The sequence below is a fragment of the Epinephelus lanceolatus genome, chromosome 19, assembly GCF_041903045.1.
Source record: "Epinephelus lanceolatus isolate andai-2023 chromosome 19, ASM4190304v1, whole genome shotgun sequence".
NCBI lineage: Eukaryota > Metazoa > Chordata > Actinopteri > Perciformes > Serranidae > Epinephelus > Epinephelus lanceolatus.
This window is the reverse complement of record NC_135752.1, coordinates 26,205,412-26,224,741: the sequence shown is the minus strand read 5'-3', so window position 1 is coordinate 26,224,741 and position 19,330 is coordinate 26,205,412. Positions and strand designations below refer to the sequence as shown.

General features: G+C 41.3%; 1 protein-coding gene and 1 long non-coding RNA gene across 2 annotated transcripts in view; one reads left to right on the top strand and one right to left on the bottom strand.

The window, feature by feature from the left end:
* The first annotated feature begins 690 nt into the window (after nucleotides 1–690).
* Nucleotides 691–19,297, top strand: LOC117270082 (ras-GEF domain-containing family member 1B-B-like). The gene is made up of 14 exons (XM_033647528.2): nucleotides 691–879; nucleotides 8,309–8,836; nucleotides 8,943–9,065; nucleotides 9,453–9,590; nucleotides 11,343–11,558; nucleotides 12,210–12,284; nucleotides 14,905–14,997; nucleotides 15,130–15,232; nucleotides 16,199–16,278; nucleotides 16,394–16,489; nucleotides 16,586–16,681; nucleotides 17,361–17,484; nucleotides 17,597–17,669; nucleotides 17,776–19,297. Exons 2-14 carry the CDS (start codon nucleotides 8,315–8,317, stop codon nucleotides 17,807–17,809), a joined length of 1,773 nt encoding a protein of 590 aa, XP_033503419.1. The 5' UTR covers nucleotides 691–879; nucleotides 8,309–8,314; the 3' UTR covers nucleotides 17,810–19,297.
* LOC117270085 (uncharacterized) overlaps nucleotides 16,374–19,330 on the bottom strand; it is a 30,410-nt gene continuing 27,453 nt past the window's right edge. Inside the window, exon 3 of the long non-coding RNA XR_004502764.2 lies at nucleotides 16,374–16,510. This is a non-coding gene — a long non-coding RNA (uncharacterized LOC117270085). The remainder of the gene's footprint in view (nucleotides 16,511–19,330) is intronic.

Here is a 19,330-nt window from a genome sequence, read left to right as displayed (position 1 = left end):
TTCAATGTCATACTTTCATTTGGCCATGTCTCAAGCTTTTTTTCAGTAGATGCTCCTTATCCACTCAATTTACAGCAGGATATGACACTTCAAAATAAAAGCTTAGTGCTGGAAATGTAAAAGTGTGTTTATTTTACAAAGCTGATAAGAAAGGACCCACTTTTGGACCAGTTGGGAACCACAAAACTACAGAATGGCTAGCAAATATTCTTTTAAATGGAGGGTTAGCTGTGTGCAGCCATCCTGAATCCCACTAGCAACTTATACTGAGTGTATTTAATGACGTAATACACGATATTAAATCTTATTAATACAAAATTTAACTGCTTAGAAGCTCATATTCTCACAAACTCCTGATGTTAAGTCAGTGGGACCAACTTACAGCAACATACACACACATTCCGGGAGGAAACCTTACACCTTCCATACTCCAGCTCTCCAACAAAAACATTCACGGCCCCCTGGCTGCGGTTGAAAAGAAAGGAGTCGACGGGATGCGAGCCAGCCAATCACAACCCCCGGAGATTTCGATTTTTCGCCTCCTCCGCTACGATTGGTCCGTGACGCCTCTAGAGGCACCCGCCCCCGCGCTGCGATTGGTCAGTTTTCCCGGCTATATGGAAGTCATTTGAATACGCCTTGCTTTGAGGCTCAACACAGCGCTGCTGCTCTCAAAATTGACTCAAATATCAGGAGCGGAGACACAATGGAGGAGAGCAGGGAGCAGACACACTGCTGATACACTTATCTGTGTGTTACACACCGTGCAGAGGACAAACAGCGGAGATTACAAAGAGTGTGGATAGTTTTGTTTCATCGCTTTTTTAACTGTTTCTGCCTTTGAAAGAGATTCAGACATTTGGCTGCATCACAGCAGAGGTAAGTTAGTGAGGGTGTGGATGATGGGGATATTTATAGACACTATAAAGTTGTGGGAATTAAGCTTTATCATCAGAAAATAATTTTTACTGTGTTAAACTTTGCTTTTAAACCCTTTGAAACGTTTAATATAATTAAAAGACATTTTGCTGTACAAAATTAACATTTATAATCATACATTTTTGCAAGATTTTACTTCATAATACTCATGTAGGCTTTTTAACATCGCTAATTTCTCTTTATCTTGTATAATTAACTCTATCTCATAACTTAAAACCATATTGCATGAAAAGCTTTTGTTCAGTCTTGTGATATTTGGGGAAAAAAAAGAAACAACACTGCCATCATCATCCTCCCTCATGTCTATTTTCTCCCTCTCAGCTCCATTTGTTGTTGTTATTGTTTATCACCCATGTGTGTTTATAATTAGGCTGGCTGTCAGACGCACACACACGTTACTCACCAGCACCTGTGATGGGACTGTGGTTTACACAGCATGAGTTTTTCACAGTCAGCTTTTACTTTTACTGTGTTATGACTCAGTCAGAAACCCATAATGTAGACCAGGCATGGTGGCCTGGTGTGTGTGTATGTGAGTGTGTAAGAGAGACTAACAGATTGTCTATGTGTCTGTGGGGAAAAGAAGAAAGAATGAGAAAGTGTGTGTAGTTCTGGCCAAACAGACTTTAAAACAGCCTTATTCCCTCTGCATACCTTTAAATAAACCAGTGGTCCCTTAACTTGCTGAAATGAACGCCTCAGTTTTCCATTTACTTTGCACACTGACGTGACAGGCTGCTTAAATAAACCTTAAATTAAATGGGTTGACTTATTTAATGATTAACACAAAGGCAGTGTGAGGAGCACAAGCAGCATTTTGGGCTTCAACTGATCTAAAAGTTCATTTTTCTAACTTAAATTCTAATTTAAAAAACGTGTGAGATCTGTAGGTTTACAGACAATAGAAAAAATGTGCGTGTGAGAGCCCCCTTACACAAGCTTGGGTTTATTATATCCCAGCAGCAGAGGAGATAATGGGTCTTTATCCTTTCTGACACTAGGTTAATACTGTACTAGCCTACCAGATCATACAAGGGACAGGTGTGAGTGTGTATGTGTGTGCTTGTGTGTCTTAACCCTGTGGGTGTGTGTGTGGAGCCTACACACAAGGAAATGCGTGCTTGAGCGTAGTGTGAGTGGGAATACGAGATAAAAACAGGACAAGCAGTGGGTGAATTGTAGTCCAGCTATCTCTTGAGTCAATCTGAACATGGTGTCTGTATCCGGCTCTGTTTGCCTGTAGATCAGATTTAGTCGCAGGTGCATGTTTTTAAAGTGGTCAGTGTGTCCCAGCGTCTGGTGCTTTGACAGTGACAGTGTGAGTGGAGCAGTTTGGTCAGGTGGTGATGACGCTTTAGGGGTGGTAGTAATGGTGACCTCAAGAGAAATACCAGTGTTATTAAAGGGAAACAACCCCCAAACACAAAGGATTATGGGGATGCAAGTTCTTTTGCTTGGACAACCAACTATAATTAAATAACATCTCGACCGATGCTTGTCTTCGCATGTTCTTAAACACAGAAGAAGAGACAGATAAATTCATTAAGTATATGGACTGAAGTAGGGCTACAACTAAGAATTTTTTTCAAGTTTGATTCATTTAGAGTTAATGTTTTTTGATTAGGCCCAGACACCTAACCGACATCCGAACTAGTGTTGACAAAGGCCGGCCTATTACGTCACTTCAGGTTGCCTATGTCTTGGCCAAAAAGTTGCACATGAGCACACCGCAAAGCCTATAGCTAACGGCCAACTAGCACATACATTCTGCACCGCCGTGAGAGGAATTTACTTTCCATACCAGCAGGTTGCGGCAGTCTGTATTCATCATTCAAAAAGGGATACCGGAAGACGCTAATTAGCCAGTTAGCACATTATCAACACAACCTGATATTGACAAAACTAATGAACAACAGCACAATTACGAACCTTGTCTGTTAAAGAGCTCAGTTGCTTAAAAAAACCCCTATCTTATATAACAACATTGTTTCAATCTCACTCCCTCTTGATTTTAGCCATTTGTTTACTTTCCTCACTTCCATTTCTTTTCTCGTAGTTGAGCTGAACTGCCAAAACAGGCTGACGCCAATTTCATATGTTGAATTGGCTGAAAAAAGCTGACAAAGGGCAACTGGTGCCAACAGTGCAGAATACATTGCAAAAACAAGGGAGACAGACACTCACCGATGGCCTGTTGGTCAATCGTCAGCTTGGCGTGTCGAGGCCCTAAAAGTGTCAGGAAATAGTGAAAAATAGCCATTACGAATTCCTTTTTTTCCAGGGTTAGCCTAAGTCTTCAAATGTCTTGCTGTGCTTGGTCAACAGTTCAATAACCAAAAAATTCATGAGAAATTTGAAACCAATTAACCAATTACGTTTTTTTTAATCGACTAATTGATTTATTGAGTAATTGTTTTAGCCCTCTGATTTGTTGGCTAGTTTCTGCTTCTGTGAAACGATAAAAAACTTAAAGTATCCCATGTTAGACTAAGATTCAAAGTAAGGAAAACAATGATGCCTGTTACCAACACATTCAGAAGTTTTCCTGCGCAGAAAAATATAAGAAGCCTTGGTCAAATTCTGACCAACTACAAAGGGTGTTGCATTAAATGCACCAAAACCCAGCTGCATTTCAATAGCAGAATCAGTGCAAGGTGTTGCTAGGTGACAGGTAACAAAGCGGGATGATACACTGGCTAATCAAAACTAGAATTTGTGTTGGCAAAGTTACCAAGAAGATGTAATAAATTAGTCAGGTCTGATAGTAGGCTATTTGAAAGTTCCTTCAGCCACATTTGAGGTACGTCCTCACAGAATTAAGATAAGACTGACATCATAGATTTATGTTACTTGGCTTAAAGGCATTCTCAGGTCAAGTGTAGTCACTTGTCCTCCATCAGGAAGTAACAAATGGAAGTTTGAGAGTCCTCCTTCCAAAGAAAGATGGACTTTCTTTGCTTTTCTTTGGTACAAGTGCTCCTGTGTAGGTTACTGGCTTCACAGGAGTTCTGTTAAAGGGTTAACTGTTGTACATGTAAAACTTGTCTAGTGTGCAGCTCTGACAAAACCACGAGTGAGTGATATATGCACAGCGTGGACTTTAACCTCATTTATTGTTACAAATAAAGCTGACTGTGAAGGGTTTTCCACAGACGAACATGCTTGTCTTGCTCCCACACCTTACGTGCTGCGACTTATTAGTTTCAAAGTACATAAGGTACAAAGTAGAACAAAGATAGCATCGCATCACATTGACCTTTAACTACTCTGATAAATTGTTTTACAGCTCAAATTATCAGGTGCTTTTCTGTCACGCCATGTGCCCACATTATGTTAACCTACGTGCTTGTATTTCTAGCTTTGCTTAAAGGCCTCAGATTTGATTAGACATCACCAAAAGCAGGAGACTTCACAAACAAAGCCTGGCTCCTGTCGTGGTTAGGCGTCAGGGGGTTTCAGCAGTGATTACATTAGGTCAGAGTACTTAGATGCTCTCTGGGGTCAGTTGGCCATTATTAAGGACAATTTCGGCTGACCAAGTTAGCTGCAGAGTGCTTGCACAACTACATGAGAGCTGCTTGACGTCCTTGAGCCACGTGCTGTAATGTCTGCTTATGTCAATACGTGAGTTTCGATATGCTCCTATACCAAAGTCACCAAGGTAGATTCTTGCGCCTTTATTGCGCTTAGCATATAAAAGAGTGGATTTATGGCGTATGACCTCACTGTAGATGATATCTGTCAAGGTATAATGAGAGTTCACGCCTTGCAGAAGAATAAGAAAGTCTGTTTAATACCGGTTTGACTGATGTGAAAATGAGGCCTCGGTTCGTGCAGAGACAGGGGCGTCACACAGCCTGACGGTGGTGAGCAGAGTGTGTGAAAGCTGCTGTGTGCGTCTGATCTGCTGTGATCTGCTCTGATCTCTTCCTGGGGGTCTTTGTGCGGTTGTTAATGCCATGACAGGATAGATAATACCTCTATTGTTGAATACCTCCCCCTCGTTCTCCCCCTCTCCTGGTATAACTGGCCTCAGCGTAGCTCAGTGTACCTTTTTCAAACCACATTGTGTGATTTAGGGAAAAACAGTCTGAGAAAGGTTGAAAGATTTAGGTGGTTTTCTGGAACTAACCGGACTGAAGTTAGTCATCAGTGCGTCTGTTAATCATCAGGGATCCGAGGAGGAAGTCAGTCCAGCTGCAAAACAAATGCACTTCCCCCTAATCAGTTTATTCCTGTCAGGGTAAAAAAAATAACATTGGACAAAGGCAGCATTCACATGCAGTAGGATATTTGACAACTGTCAAGTCCATTAAAACTGCCAAATGATGTCTCTTTGAAGCAGTTTAGACAAATTTCCTCGGTTTAACGCCATTAGCAGATGATATTTGGCTGCAGCTCCTTCAAACGCTCAATTAGTTTTTGCCTTTTGATGAACCAGGTCCTGGCATTTTAGGCACCAGACACTACAGTCTGTGCCATTTGTCAAACAGGGAATATTGTCACTTGTGTCACTTTAAAAGATGGATACCAGTTGCAGGGAAAATCCACTGCAAAGCGTGCAATGCTTGTAAAGTATTTTAAAAAGCCTGCTCACATGAAACCGTACCCTTGTGGTTTTGTCAGTACAATGTTCTGACAAAACTATACATTTCTGCCTTTTCCTGTACTTTGATTACCACATCAAACCCCGTTGTAAGGCTGCAATTTTTTCAAAGTTTACAAACAAGAGAATTTAAACAATGCTCTCAATATGAAATTATGCTCCCAACGCCATCATTAGGGCGTCCATAGAGAGTCCAACCTATGATTTAGAGAGAGTAAAATTTCAGTGCTGCGAGCATGGAAGCCGCAAACTATCCAAAGGGTCAACTTTTCAGGAAGTCAGTCTGGAAAAACCGAGATTGGTTTTGAAATTTTTTAGACGCGTTTTCCATTTGTGCGAGGTCACCTTTCAGTGCAAACAGAAGCTCGGAGACTGAAGAACGGCATCAAAACACTGGAGTAAATATTATCCAATAGATTCCTTATCTTAGCTTGACCACCAGATTGTATTATATTGTAATTTAAGGAAGGCAGAGCCACTGTAATCTTATAACCAAGTTAGAAGGAAAACAGCATGCACAGATCACAGAGTTCAGAAGACGGGTTGGCACTGGACTGGCTTACACTGGCATGACGCCAGCTGCTGTGGTACAAGAGTGTGTGTGTGTGTGTCGCTCAAGCTATCATTTGTTTATGTGTGACATGTGTGTGTGTTTGGATTATACCGGCATGGGGCTAGGCGCCATGGGTGTGTGTGTAAGATGTTGGCTCAGGCAGACACTCCTCTGTCGGCGCTGCGATGGACAAACAAAAGTCTGCTGGATTCCTGCAGGGTTTTTGTTTTCTGGCACAGTGTACGTGCATGCGTATACGTTGCTGTGTGGGGCGTGTGTGTGTGTGTGTGTGTGTGTGTGTGTGTGTGTGTGTGTGAGGCTTCATTTACGCTGGCATGTGGTTGCTAGACAGACAACAGTAGCAGGATAAAGAAGGCTCCAGAGTTAAAGCACGCCTTGGTGGTGATCTGGGATCAGCTTACCTTCCCCAAATCCAATTATCTACACCATTAAGACGAAAAAAATCATTGCTCTCTTGAGATCATCCATCTGTTGGCCTATTTTTTTACCCGTATGCCACCCTGATGCTGAAAAATTATCTCAGAAACCTATTGAAGCATACAGTAAAGCAGGAAACAGTGGGAAAAATATTTGTAAAATAAAACTTGACGAACAAATTACTTACGGCAAGTGAATTTCACAAGGAGGCATCTTTCAACAGTTCAAAGCCAAAACAGTCACCAGAGGAGGGGTAACATTATGTGATTAAGTGCAATTACTTTCACAGACACTTCTTAGTCTCTCCTTTGTGTGATTGAGTTGCTCAAACGAATACTTTCACAACATTAACGCAGCTTAAACGTCATCCATGGGAAGCGAGGATGGGGTTGTGTCATAGTATAGTAGCTGGAAAACTACAGGAGACATTTGATGCCCAAATACCTTATGTAGAAAGAACATAACCATAAAGCATGATGACTGTTTTTCAGTTTCATAGTCAACGCCACTCCTGAAACTACAAGTGAAATAATTGATTGGCTAATCAACAGAAGCTTAATCAACAGAAGTGTTTGGCATGTGCTGGTTCCACCTTCTTCAGTGTGTGAATTCACTGCTTTTTAATTAGTAAAAATGAATCAATGTGAGATTTGGACTGTTGATTGGACAAAAATCTGTTTGAAGATGTCAGCTTGGGATCTGCGAGGAAAAAGAATAATCTGTCTTATTCATTTTAGGCACAATCATATGACAAAATTCACTATGAGACGTTAATAATTTGTCTGCACTCAGAATCAAAAATGTTCTGTTACGCAAAATCATGTTTATTTTTCAGACTTATCTATAATTACTGCAATTTTGTTGTGAAATACTGGATAGTTTTACCCCTTCAGGCTGCCAAAAATGATACAGATTGCTCATAACTAAGTGCAAACTAGGGGTGTAAGTAAATATTGATACACTGCAGTGTTGCAATATTGGTAAATGGACCTGCACTTGTATAGCGCCTTTCTAGTCATGGGACCACTCAAAGTGCTTTTTACACTACAGGTCACATTCAGATACACATACAAGGTGCCACCTGCTACTCAGTTCTTAACACACTCACACACCAATGGAACAGCCATCGGGAGCAATTTGGGGTTCAGTATCTTGCTCAAGGATACTTCGACATGTAGGCTGGAGGAGCCGGGGATCGAACCGCCGATCTTCCGATTGGTGGACGACCCGCTCTACCTCAACAGTATCACTTTTTAATTGATAGTTTACATGCAAAGATTCATGGCAGTTGTTCATCTTGTGTTGCGTTCAAACCCCCGACTGCTAGATTCGTCAATATTGTAATCTATCTGTAGCCATTTGACTCTACGCCAACATAACAACCTGTCACTAGCATAAACACAAAGAACACAGGACTATGTAACAAGCAGATTCGCAAAGTGCGCAATGCTAGCATCGACATTTTTCCAAAAATTAGATTAAAAAAAAAATCACAATATATTGCCTTGCGTACAGTATTCAATCGTAACCCCTGTATCATGATACGTATCGTATCGCCAGATCCTTGCCAACACATGAACAAGGTGTCACAAGTTGACATTGATTTGTTTTAGGTGACGTAGACAAAAAGTTGGGAACCACTGTATGTTGCAAATTAAGGAGCAAAACTGCTTCATGCTATAATACTGACATCCTGTCCTAAAATTCCATACACCATGACAGCTGATTTTATCCATCTTACCCTCTCCTAACCTTCTTGTGTCTTCCCCCAGGTCATCATGCCTCCCACCACCCCATACGCTGGAAAGTTCAGCTCTTGCGCTCCTTACGGCAACAACAACAACCACCCTCAGCCTTGCAGCCCATACCGCAATGGCACCGCCCCAAAGCCCGCGAAGGAAAACGTCTACAACGGTGCCTACACGTCCGCGGAGAACCCCTACGACATACCGCAGCCTCACAGTTCGTATCGGAGCTCATCGGTCTCCTCTGTGACTGCCAAGGAGCACCACTACAGCAGCAGCTGCGCGGTTTCGGAGAACCCGTACTCCTCACCGCAGCCTCACAGCCCTCGGCAGCACAGCACTTCCTGTCCTGGACGTGCGTACCGTCACACCAGCAGCAGCAGCGGCAGCGAGCAGTCGTCTCGTAACAACTCTGTTGTGGCGAAAGGCCGACGTTACGGACATGGCGTCACTGCTAGCTATGGGGAGATGTGTTACCATGACAACAGTTTGGTTTCAGCATCGCTTGAGGCGCTGATCCAGCACCTGGTTCCCACAGTTGACTACTACCCTGATGTAAGTACCAGTTTAAACAAACTACACTGTCAGAGGATTGATGTCAGCTGTCCTGTGTGCGTCGTCCTTTCCTGTCCTGAGAGCTGTTTTGTTTTCTGCTCATCAGAGGTCGTATGTTTTCACCTTCCTGCTGAGTTCACGCCTCTTCCTGCACCCCTATGAGCTCATGACGAGGGTTTGTCACCTGTGTGTGGAGCAGCAGCGGTCTGGAGACGCCCTGCTGGATAAGGTGGGCGGATGACACACGAGCGGCTATTATTTCTCTCCCACACAAACTCACACCCACCATGTCATCGTCACACTCACCCACAGACACAAACGTCTGTAATTCTTTTTTGGGAGAGAAATATTTGTTGACTATTTCATTAGCAAAGAATTTTCCAGGCAGACAGATGGCTCAACTTGACACGAGGGAAATAAAAATGAAGGGAACACATTTAATGGGGACGATGAAGTAAACAACTGATAATAGCAGCATTTTGTGTTAGAAAGACAAACTGCTTTTGTGTCAGGAGGCTTAGATTTTGCCTCAGAACAGATTAGATCCTCAAATGTTATAAAGTTATATATATTTTTTACATCAGTGATAATAAACATGCAGTATGATGTTTTATAGATCCGATTCCGTGAGGTGGCACCTAAGCTGGTGCAACTGCTGACCGAGTGGACGGAGACCTTTCCGTATGACTTCAGGGATGAGAGGATGATGCGCTGCCTCAAGGACATGACGCACCATGTGGCCCGAGGGGATGAGGTCAGTGTTAGTGTAAGAGGTGTAGATCTCTAGTTTCACAACAATATGATATTATATTGATTCTTTGGACAATGATATGATATTTGCTGATAAAGCAAAGCCTGCCATGGTACCACAATGATATAATTCACGGGCCTGAGATCAATATAAGATAATAAGTAGGACCCGCAGTCTATCTTTCTTTATAAAATCTTTGTCTCAGTCATCTACACAATGGGATGAGGATAAATCACATATTCTTGTAACTGTTGTGCTCTTTATGACTGAAAGATGTTTTTGAAGAATGTAAAAGACAAAATATTGAAAAAGAAAAGTGAAATAGCTGTGATAATAAGTCATGTGACCCATTTATATTTAGCACACCTGTGAGTGTTCATATGAATCTGTTGAGTGAAGCCTGACGAAGAAGCAGCAGGCGAAACGCGTCGTTCGGTCGTATAAAATCACAGTAGTTCAGTTCAGTGTGTGGTGGTTTATACTGATGATATTATCATATGCCTATTTAACACAATCTTTTACAGAAGAAGCTGCCACCCCTTTTTGTTCGCATTTTGCCATGAAAGAAAGAAAAAAACAACACATGAATAATTGTATATAACTGTAAAGGGTTGGGGCGTCGGTGGCTTAGTGGATAGAGCAGGCACCCCATGTACAAGGCTGTTGCTGCAGCGGCCCAGGTTCGACTCCAGCCTGTGGTCTCTCGCTGCATGTCTCTCCCTCTCTCTCTCTCTCTCCCCCCTTCACACTTCACTATCCTATCAATTAAAGGCAAAAATGCCCTAAAAATATCTTAAAAAACTGTAAAAGGTTAAATGTAGTGACGTTTACTTAGAAATAAAACATGGCAAGACAAGAACATTTAACAAAAATATGAAATCAAGCTCAATAAACTGTCAACATTTATAGACAAAACAACTGTTTTATGCTAGCCACCATTATTAGCTTAGCTTAGCTTAGTGGCTAGGGGACTTTTCCCCTACTCATAGCTTAACAAATTACATGTATTATTTATGCTTTTCTTTTTTTACTCACCATTGGTTTAAGTCACTGCATGCCCTGACAGAACAGCATGGTCGAATTTTAGCCTGCATGCACATTTTTCAGCCAAACATTGTTTAAACAGAGCAGCTAATATTGCTGTAGCAAGAGCAACAAGTTAGCAGGATGAGTAAGCCCGGCCAGGTTTGTCATGTTTCCTGAGTATCTTATCTAGTATCAGCATTGTTACAATACAGCCTGTGCTTTGTCTGTTGACCCATCCTTTGTCCGAAATCCAAAATATTTTGACTGCTGATTTATTCCTCAGAGGGGAAAAGGTATTCTCCTAGTCTTTTCCTTGGCTTCTTGCCATTATCTGCCTGCTGCTGTTTGATGGTGACGCAGTGGTGCCTTGGGAATTTTGAAAATAATGGTGTTATTAAAGATTATGATATTGGATCATTGATTATTGACTGATACATCAGTCCAGATCAATGGATTGTTACACCAGTAGTATACAGTATTCATTGTAGTTACATTTTAGAACAAGACCACAAGATTTGTGGCAGGAAAAACTGCCAGGAAGTGACAGGTCTATGACTTGTGTAGAGATTTTTGCTGATTACTTTAGTGTGGCAGCCTGGCGTGCTGATTTTAGGCTGCCACACTAAAGTAATCAGCAAAAATCTCTACATGTATCATGACAGTGATCTCTGTGTTAGTCAAGCGCCCTGTTATCTAATGATCTGTGTTACGTTTCTGTCATGCTTCCAGTACTCTTGGCGAGCCATGCAGCAGATGACCCAGCGACTCATCAAACGGCTATCCGCCCTCGGCCAGTACGAGGAGGCCGTCGCCGCTCTCAACGCCGTGGCACTGGAGCGGCCCGCTTCCCTGAAAAGCAAACAGGCCTCGGGCCAGCGCAGCGACGTAATGAGCGTGTGCGACGACCCCTTCATCCTGGCCCAGCAGCTCACACACATTGAACTGGTAAGAGGAGATTTGGGAGTCTTATTAATGTGTCATGCGTCTCCTGTGTGACCATCTGTTGTGACATTTGGAGGCAAATCTGCAGTTGTGTGTCTGTGATGAAGCGTGACATGTGATCACTACTTAACAGGCTCGTTTACCCGTCTAAATTTAGGGAATTTATTATTATTTTGGTGGGTTTTTTTTCCTTATGTGCTGCTCATGTGTCAAGTTATTGAATTATTGTTTTATGACTGTTATTTCTTAGTTTTATTGTTTTCCCATAAATCCCTTTGTGTGGTCTGTTTTGCGGTGGCGGTACATATAGAAAGTTTATTAATACTCATTTTATATGAAGCTAAATTGCTTTCAGTTGTGCTGTTTTTTTGGCAATCCTAATCTAAAAAAAACAGTTTTACAGCCCACTTTAAGTAGCTGTCAGTGTGTTTCTCTTTATATAGCTTTTTTGTTGCAGTGGCTTTTTATTAAAATTATAGCTCTCCTACTGCACAGTTTTTTTTCATCATCATCTCCAGTTTAGTTGTCATGTATGTTTTACTCAAGAATCTCCTTCTTGTTGGTCTTCTACATCATTATTTTTGAATACATCTTACATCCTCCTTTTATATATAATTGCACTAACTGTTTCCTCTCCCTCTTCTCTGCCTGCAGGACAGACTGAGTTTTATTGGTCCTGAGGAGTTCATCCAGACGTTCGCCATGAAGGATCCTCTGGAGAACCATAAGGTACTATTGAGTTTCAGTTTTGTATTATCTCAATCAGGACATAAAACATAACCCTGACGTCTCAACCAGGACACATAATTCTTGGATTTAAAGGAATACTTCACCTCCTAAATGACCATTTTGTATATTAACAACTCACCCTGGGTGACACTGAAATCACAAAGAAAACAAAGCCAGACTCCATTGACAAAAGCAGTAATTTCACCTCGCTGAATACGGAAGCTGCTGTTCTGTCAATGCCACATTTATTTATTGTTTGTGTTATTGTGTGACTTGAGTATTTTAAGGTTAGTTTGGACATAAGTGAAGTCACAAAATAACACAAACAAACTACAGATCGAAGCAGTGGTAGACCAGCAGCTCCTGTGTTCAGTGAGGTAAAATTAGTGTTTTTGTCAATGGACTCTGGCTTTAAGGGAAGCATCGATACGCTTCACTTTCTGTTCAGTTCACCGTTAATAAGGAGTGTCTGTTGGGGAAGTACTGAGCATATGACTATACTGCATGAGTTGTGTGAGAGTTGATGTATTGATATATTTTTACTGTTCCCAAACATGGCCCCCGATGACTTTAATTCATCATGAAATTTCTCCATTTTTGGATCCTTTGTTCACCTTGGAGGCATGCGAGAAAACAAGTCTTTTTCATGAATTCAGTTTAACATGGGATGAATGTTTGAAGTACTAATGGTCATAAATGGGGTGAAGTATTCCTTTAATCTTGTCCCTCATTTGATTGTTTGCTTTTCCCCCCCTAGTATTTAATGTGGCTGATGCAAATTAATCCTAAATTATTAGAGCTTTCTACTACGGCTTGCAGCATATACCTTTCTGTAAAGGCTGCTGAAGAACACAGCAGCATGACCTTATCAGCATCAAAGAAATTATGTAGGAAAGCCCCAGATTGCAGTCATTTTAAAGTCATCCTGCATTATTTTGATTTCAAGAGTCTTCGTTTTGGGTCTGCTTTGAGTGTAATTTGTGGTCTGCTTCAGTTCAAGTTAATTTGCTTTAGAAACCACATGAAAGATGCTTCTGGCAGATTTTGGGAATTTGTTCAGCTTTTTTTTTTTTTAATGTAGCTTTTGAAAATGCATCAAACACAGTATGAAAGAGCCATTCTGCGTACGTCTAAGTGTATCTAAAGGGCTCTTTCCCTCCTAAGTGGTCCTGTGAGTCAGCTGAAGGGTCGCTTTCAATCAGCGCTGCTGAGAACAAGCTTTCAGCCGCTGCTTGTGACCAAGCCGCTTCTCGGTCCTCACCGGTGCTGCGCCAGTTATATAAGACCCACTTTGTATAAAAGAGCGGTTGAGTCAGTGTAAGAGGTCCTGAAGTGTAAAGGGGAAGTTTCGAGTGGAGTGGGCTGCCGGTGTTGTGTAAGCATTTAATAGAGCCGTGAATCCGTGGGATTACATCATCACCGCCAAGTCAAGTTTATTTATACAGCGCTTTCCTAATGTTTATTTATATAGAAGTGCCCCCCGGCAAACAGGTTCACCACCGTGTGTCTCACAGAAAAACCAAAAGGCCCAAAAGCAGATGGAAATGAGATGGAAATAATAACAGACACGTCACAGACTCTGCTGAGCAGGTCCACAGGTTGTGTGGGTGTGAGGGCTGTCAAGATCCATCTGCAAAGGAAATTACAGCAGCTCTTTTTTTATGTGAAAGTATTTCTTGGATATTCTTGAGAAAATTATGCTGCAGAATATCATAATCAGAGTTTGTCTTGTCGGGTTTTGTTAAAGAAAGAACTACGGTGTGCCCCAAATGCTAAAAGAAGGTTAAATGGCCAAAAAAAAAAAAACTTCCTAGCCTCATCTGCATCTTCCTGTTTTTTCACAGTGGATGGAGTTTGCTCAGTGTTTGCATTTCTTATGTATTAATATTATTATTATTATTTTTATTAATGATTAATTTTTCTTAGAACTCTTAGCAAACACCATCTGCTGAGGAAAACCATGAGATGTGACTGAAAGCTCCAAATAAAAAGCTAGTACGGTACTTTGAGTATTTTGTTCCCTTTTATTACCCAGTTGAATGTATTCAAAGATAGAGCTGCCCCCGACTAGAAATTTTCCTAGTCGACCAATAGTCGTCATGTAGGACCAGTAGTTGACTAGTTGCCCGCATGTTTACGATATTAATGTAATTATTAAATTATATTTTTTTGGCGGGGCAACACAGAAAGAATAGTATCAGTAACATTGTTAACACTGTGCTACGTTACAGAGAAATAAAAAAAACGTACTAATGAACCTTCATTAATATAGGCCTATATTTTATCTACAAGTGCACATCACACACTGAGCGAGCCGCCTGTTAATGATGCTGTCGGCAAAGCAGTAATGATTGTGCTAAGTGCTGAGACAAATATTTGGTGGAATATTAGAGGGTGGCCCTATTCAAAGATATAAGAAACTTGAGTTGGATCAAATCTTGCCGTTGCATCAGTCTCCTTCCACCCTTAATTCACAGTTCTCTTGCTAAAAGACTGAAGTCCCTAAAACAATAGAATACTGACAGAAACGTGATGAAAAACATTAACGTCACACTATGTCTCTTTCATTCTGCAGACTTGCATGTGTTTTGACCACGTTATCTCCCTCATGTTTTCATAGGGTTTCTTCCGGAAGCGTAAAACCAGTAACCTGGAGGCCTACGTCAACTGGTTCAACAGACTGAGTTACCTGGTCGCCACTGAGATCTGTATGGTACGTTGTTGTCTTGTCGTTCATTGGCTGGTTTCAGTTTCAGTTTTCATCCATGCCTTGTTTTGAATCCCCAGTTGGCCATTTAGACCACTGATCAAGTGATTCACTTCCTGTTTTGTTCTCTCCCTATAGCCAGTGAAGAAGAAGCACCGAGCACGGATCATAGAGTTCTTCATTGATGTGGCTCAGGAGTGTTTTAACATCGGCAACTTCAACTCCCTCATGGCCATCATCAGTGAGTATTTGTCAATTAACATATGGAAACTTTTAGCGACATATAATTCAAAGCAGCAAACATACAGTGTTTGAATGACAGGTGATTTCTGGGGAATGTTGGACTAAGAGTCTCATCCTACTCTCCAATGTGCTATGTGTGAGCTCAGTCCTGCGTGTTCTTTAATGAAGCAATAGGAGAAGATATTCGGTCTCAGTTAATGTAGTTTATTAAGCAGTAAAGGAATAAAATTACAGAGCTCTGGGTCTCAACTTCACGTCCCTGACGAACAACAAAGGTGTGTCAGTTCACGAAGTCTGACCTCCTGTCCTTTCCCTGACCCAGTATATTTGAGCGTAACAGAGTGTCATTGTGCACGCAAGGCGTTGTCCTCTTCTCATTGGCAGTTCCACTTCCTCCTTCACCACACCACGCCCCTGCCTCGTGTTAATCTGACTCCTTCCCGCTGGCGATGGGGGCGTGGTTCCTGTTTTGAAAGACAAGAGAACAACACAACTCCCTACACGTGCTGTACCTTACTATCTGTATATCACTTTCTATTCTTTTTACCATATATGAAACTAATTATCTAAGCATTGCGGTATGTGCTCCTCAGACTTCATGTCTCTTCCTCTCCTGTACTTCTCCACTTCTGCAAAGCAAACACATTCAGATCAGCTGAAATCATCTCAGTATTCTCATTGTTCACACATCTAAAACTTATATAGTGAAACACAACTTATAGTAAAACACATAAAATCATTCTATTCCCAACAGGAATGAAGTGCATTGTAGTTCCCACCATTTCTCTGTTGAACAGCCAACAATCAGAATCAATAAAGTCAACAAATACACTGCCAGCTGGCCTACAGGCCAAGGAAGTACAAACTGAGTCAGTGGAGTCTTGACGCAGTCCAGTCTGGTCATTTTGTGTTTGGTCTGTGTCTGCAAACACTCTGTATACTCAATACTGTCTCTGTCTTTCAGCTGGGATGAACATGAGTCCTGTCGCCAGGCTAAAGAAAACCTGGAGTAAAGTCAACACAGACAAGTTTGAAATCCTGGAGGTGAGAAAAAACCCCATCATACGTCAGTGTAGGATCCTCACCTTGTTCATGTGTGCAAACTTTGTGCTTGTCTGTATGTGTTTGATCAACGTCTGCTCTGTCTGACCTCACTCAGCACCAAATGGACCCATCCAGTAACTTCAGCAACTACCGTACTGCGCTCCGCGGCGCCACCCAGAGGTCTGAGACTGCACACAGCAGCCAGGAGAAGGTAAGAGAGCACTCAGGAGTCCTGTAGGAAGAAAAACAAAACAATGTCCTGAAGTTAAAATGTTAATAAAACCTTAATATCATCTCTCTCTTCCAGATTGTGATTCCTTTCTTCAGTCTCCTCATTAAAGACATCTACTTCCTGAATGAAGGCTGTGCCAGCAGGCTGACCAACGGGCACATCAACTTTGAGGTCAGTTCACAGTTTAAGAAACTGGTTTTAAAATGACAAAATTGCATTAAATGAATCAGGTAGAGCTCTGTGCCTTTGACGAGATTGCTGTTTGAAATATTAACAGATAGAAGCTGATTTAAACATGTTAAGATTTGATCACTGACTGTGACATTATGTAACTGTTACACAGAACAGTGAAGGCCTTGAGATTAGGCTTGCACATGTGATGTAATGGCACCCCCGTGTGGCTAAAAAGAGTATTACATCCTCTCCTCTTTCCTCAGATGACATTAAGAAACTAAGACAGTTGTTTGTCGTGCATTACGTTCCTAATGGTTTTTCAGGGTGTCTACAGGTCCTTAAAAAGTCTTAAGATGTCTTAAGTTTCTTAATATAAGTCCTTAAAAAGTCTTAAATTGGCTTAAATTCAGATTGAGTGTTGACAATCATTGGACAGACCGAGGGAAAATATTTTTTTTACCTGTGGTATTTCTCTGAATATTGCAATGATAAATAGCATTTATGACAGCGATGAGATTTTGTTTCCTTTTTAAAAAGATCTTAAAAAGTCTTAAATTCAACTTGGTTATATCTGTAGACACCGTTTTTGTGTATTTCCTGGATCTGCAAGACAAAGATGCGTCTTGTTTAAGTAGTGCCAGTGCTAATAAAGTCTGATGTCATTGTGTCTCAACAGAAACTTTGGGAGCTTGCAAAGCAGGTGAGCGAGTTCCTGGTTTGGCGTCAGGTGATTTGTCCGTTTGACAGAGACCGCCGCATCCTCCAGTACCTTGTCACCACGCCAGTCTTCAGCGAAGATGGTCAGTACACAATCTTCTCTGCATTAATCCAATCATGTATAAATTGCAGTCAAGGATGTGGAAGGAAGGAAATGTGGCAACAAATTAAACTCTTGTTGTTTTTTCACTGCAGAGCTGCACCTGGCCTCGTACGAGAGCGAAGGACCTGAGAACCACATGGAGAAAGACAGTCGTAGGTCTCTTAGGTGGGTGTGCACATAGATGTACAGGCACTCGAACCTATCAAACCATCTCAACAATAATATGTATTAAAACAATTAATATAACAATAATCTACGTTCTGTTTTGCAGATCGTCCCTTCTCCATCGAGAGAATCGGTCCTAAGAGGGCGACAATCTCCTCTGCTCTGCAGAGTGTAAATAAACGAGGTATTTTAAAGCTACAGGTTCCTCCGTGTTATCTCATGGATACATTTTCAAAATTTACAACTCAAGGTCTTGGACAGCGAACGCAGCTGGGCCCAAAATCTCACAGATAAAGAGAATATATTACAATATGTGGGCTTTGAGTTTACAAGGAGCTTGAATGATTTATAAATCAGATACTGGAACAATCCTTGATGAAACTGATCAGGTGCCAAAGGAACTCAGTGCTTCAGTTTTGAATCACCCTGAACTGGATCAGCTGTGTTTCTTCAACGTCACCTCTGTCCAGGACACTTACAAAGAGGACTTCAGGCGACTGCAGAAAAAGTCAGACATGGATTTTCTTCATATCTCCAGTACCATCATGGCGACAACATATTGTAGAAGGACTCATGCTAAGCAAGCATGAAGGACCAGTTTTGTCTCTAAATAAGACGGATGTGGACCTGATTGGATATATTGCAACATCAGCAGTGCTCCTCTGCGGACATCCTGGCTGAGTTCAGACAGGAACCCCAGAGAGAAGAGAGAGATGCACTCTGAGAGGAAGAGCATCGACCTGTATTATAAATAACAGGCTAACAGCTGCTTTTAGAAGTGGTGTTGTCTGCAGTGTTGTCTTGTTGAGTGCTTGGTTGTAATAATATCATTAGCAATAACATCCAACCCATTTTTCTCTCAGTTTGCACACGGCATCAATTTACGGCTATTTCCACGTCATTCAAGCCTTTGATGTCATTGAAACACATAATAAAAGCAGCTACATATTCCCTAACACATTTTACCGACACTGTACTCACCAATCATGCTATTTGGTTCTAAGCATTTTGTGACGCGTGCACTTTGGTGATGCAAAATTGTGCGAGTGTCAGCAGCATCATGCTAATCATGTAAGTTAAATCAAATGCACTTCAGTGGGTATTGTGTATTGTATTATAGGATTTGGTGACACCAATTTTAAGGCGTCTTTCTTTACAGTATTAAGTTGTATTTTGTATCAGAAGTTTAAAAAATATGTTTTTCTTTATGTACTTTCTCTGAGATCTCACCGTGAGCTTGTTGCTGGTTGGCTGGCTCTGTATTGGTAAGCTATTTTTGTTAAAACAACACCAGTTCATGTATGATAAAGGAGTGTTTTGGGTCTGATGTGTGTGTGTGTGTGTGTGTGTGTGTGTGTGTGTGTGTGTGTGTGCAAACAGGGACCTCACCCTCCTCTTCATCTCATCGGCGATGATATGAGTGTGTTGTGATCCTTTAAAATCTGCCTACGAGCGAACGTGATGCTATTATGTTTTATAATAAAGCTCATTGTATGTTTCATATTCTAAGTGTTTTCTCATATATGCTTTTTTGTGTATCACTTGTGTTACCGATCAGGGTACTCGTACTGAAGGTCTTTGTGAAAAGAGAATTATATTTTTTCTTTCAAATAAACAGGACAACTGAATAATGTGTCTTTGGTTTGGTTTTGACTGATGCA

What these genes read in the sequence shown, in the direction of transcription:
- LOC117270082 (XM_033647528.2), top strand. Translation starts at nt 8,315, where the DNA reads ATGCCTCCCACCACCCCATACGCTGGAAAGTTCAGCTCTTGCGCTCCT. An exon ending in ATCCTCTGGAGAACCATAAG is followed by an intron (nt 12,285 to 14,904) that starts GTACTATTGAGT and finishes ATGTTTTCATAG; the next exon opens with GGTTTCTTCCGGAAGCGTAA. An exon ending in ACGGGCACATCAACTTTGAG is followed by an intron (nt 16,682 to 17,360) that starts GTCAGTTCACAG and finishes GTGTCTCAACAG; the next exon opens with AAACTTTGGGAGCTTGCAAA.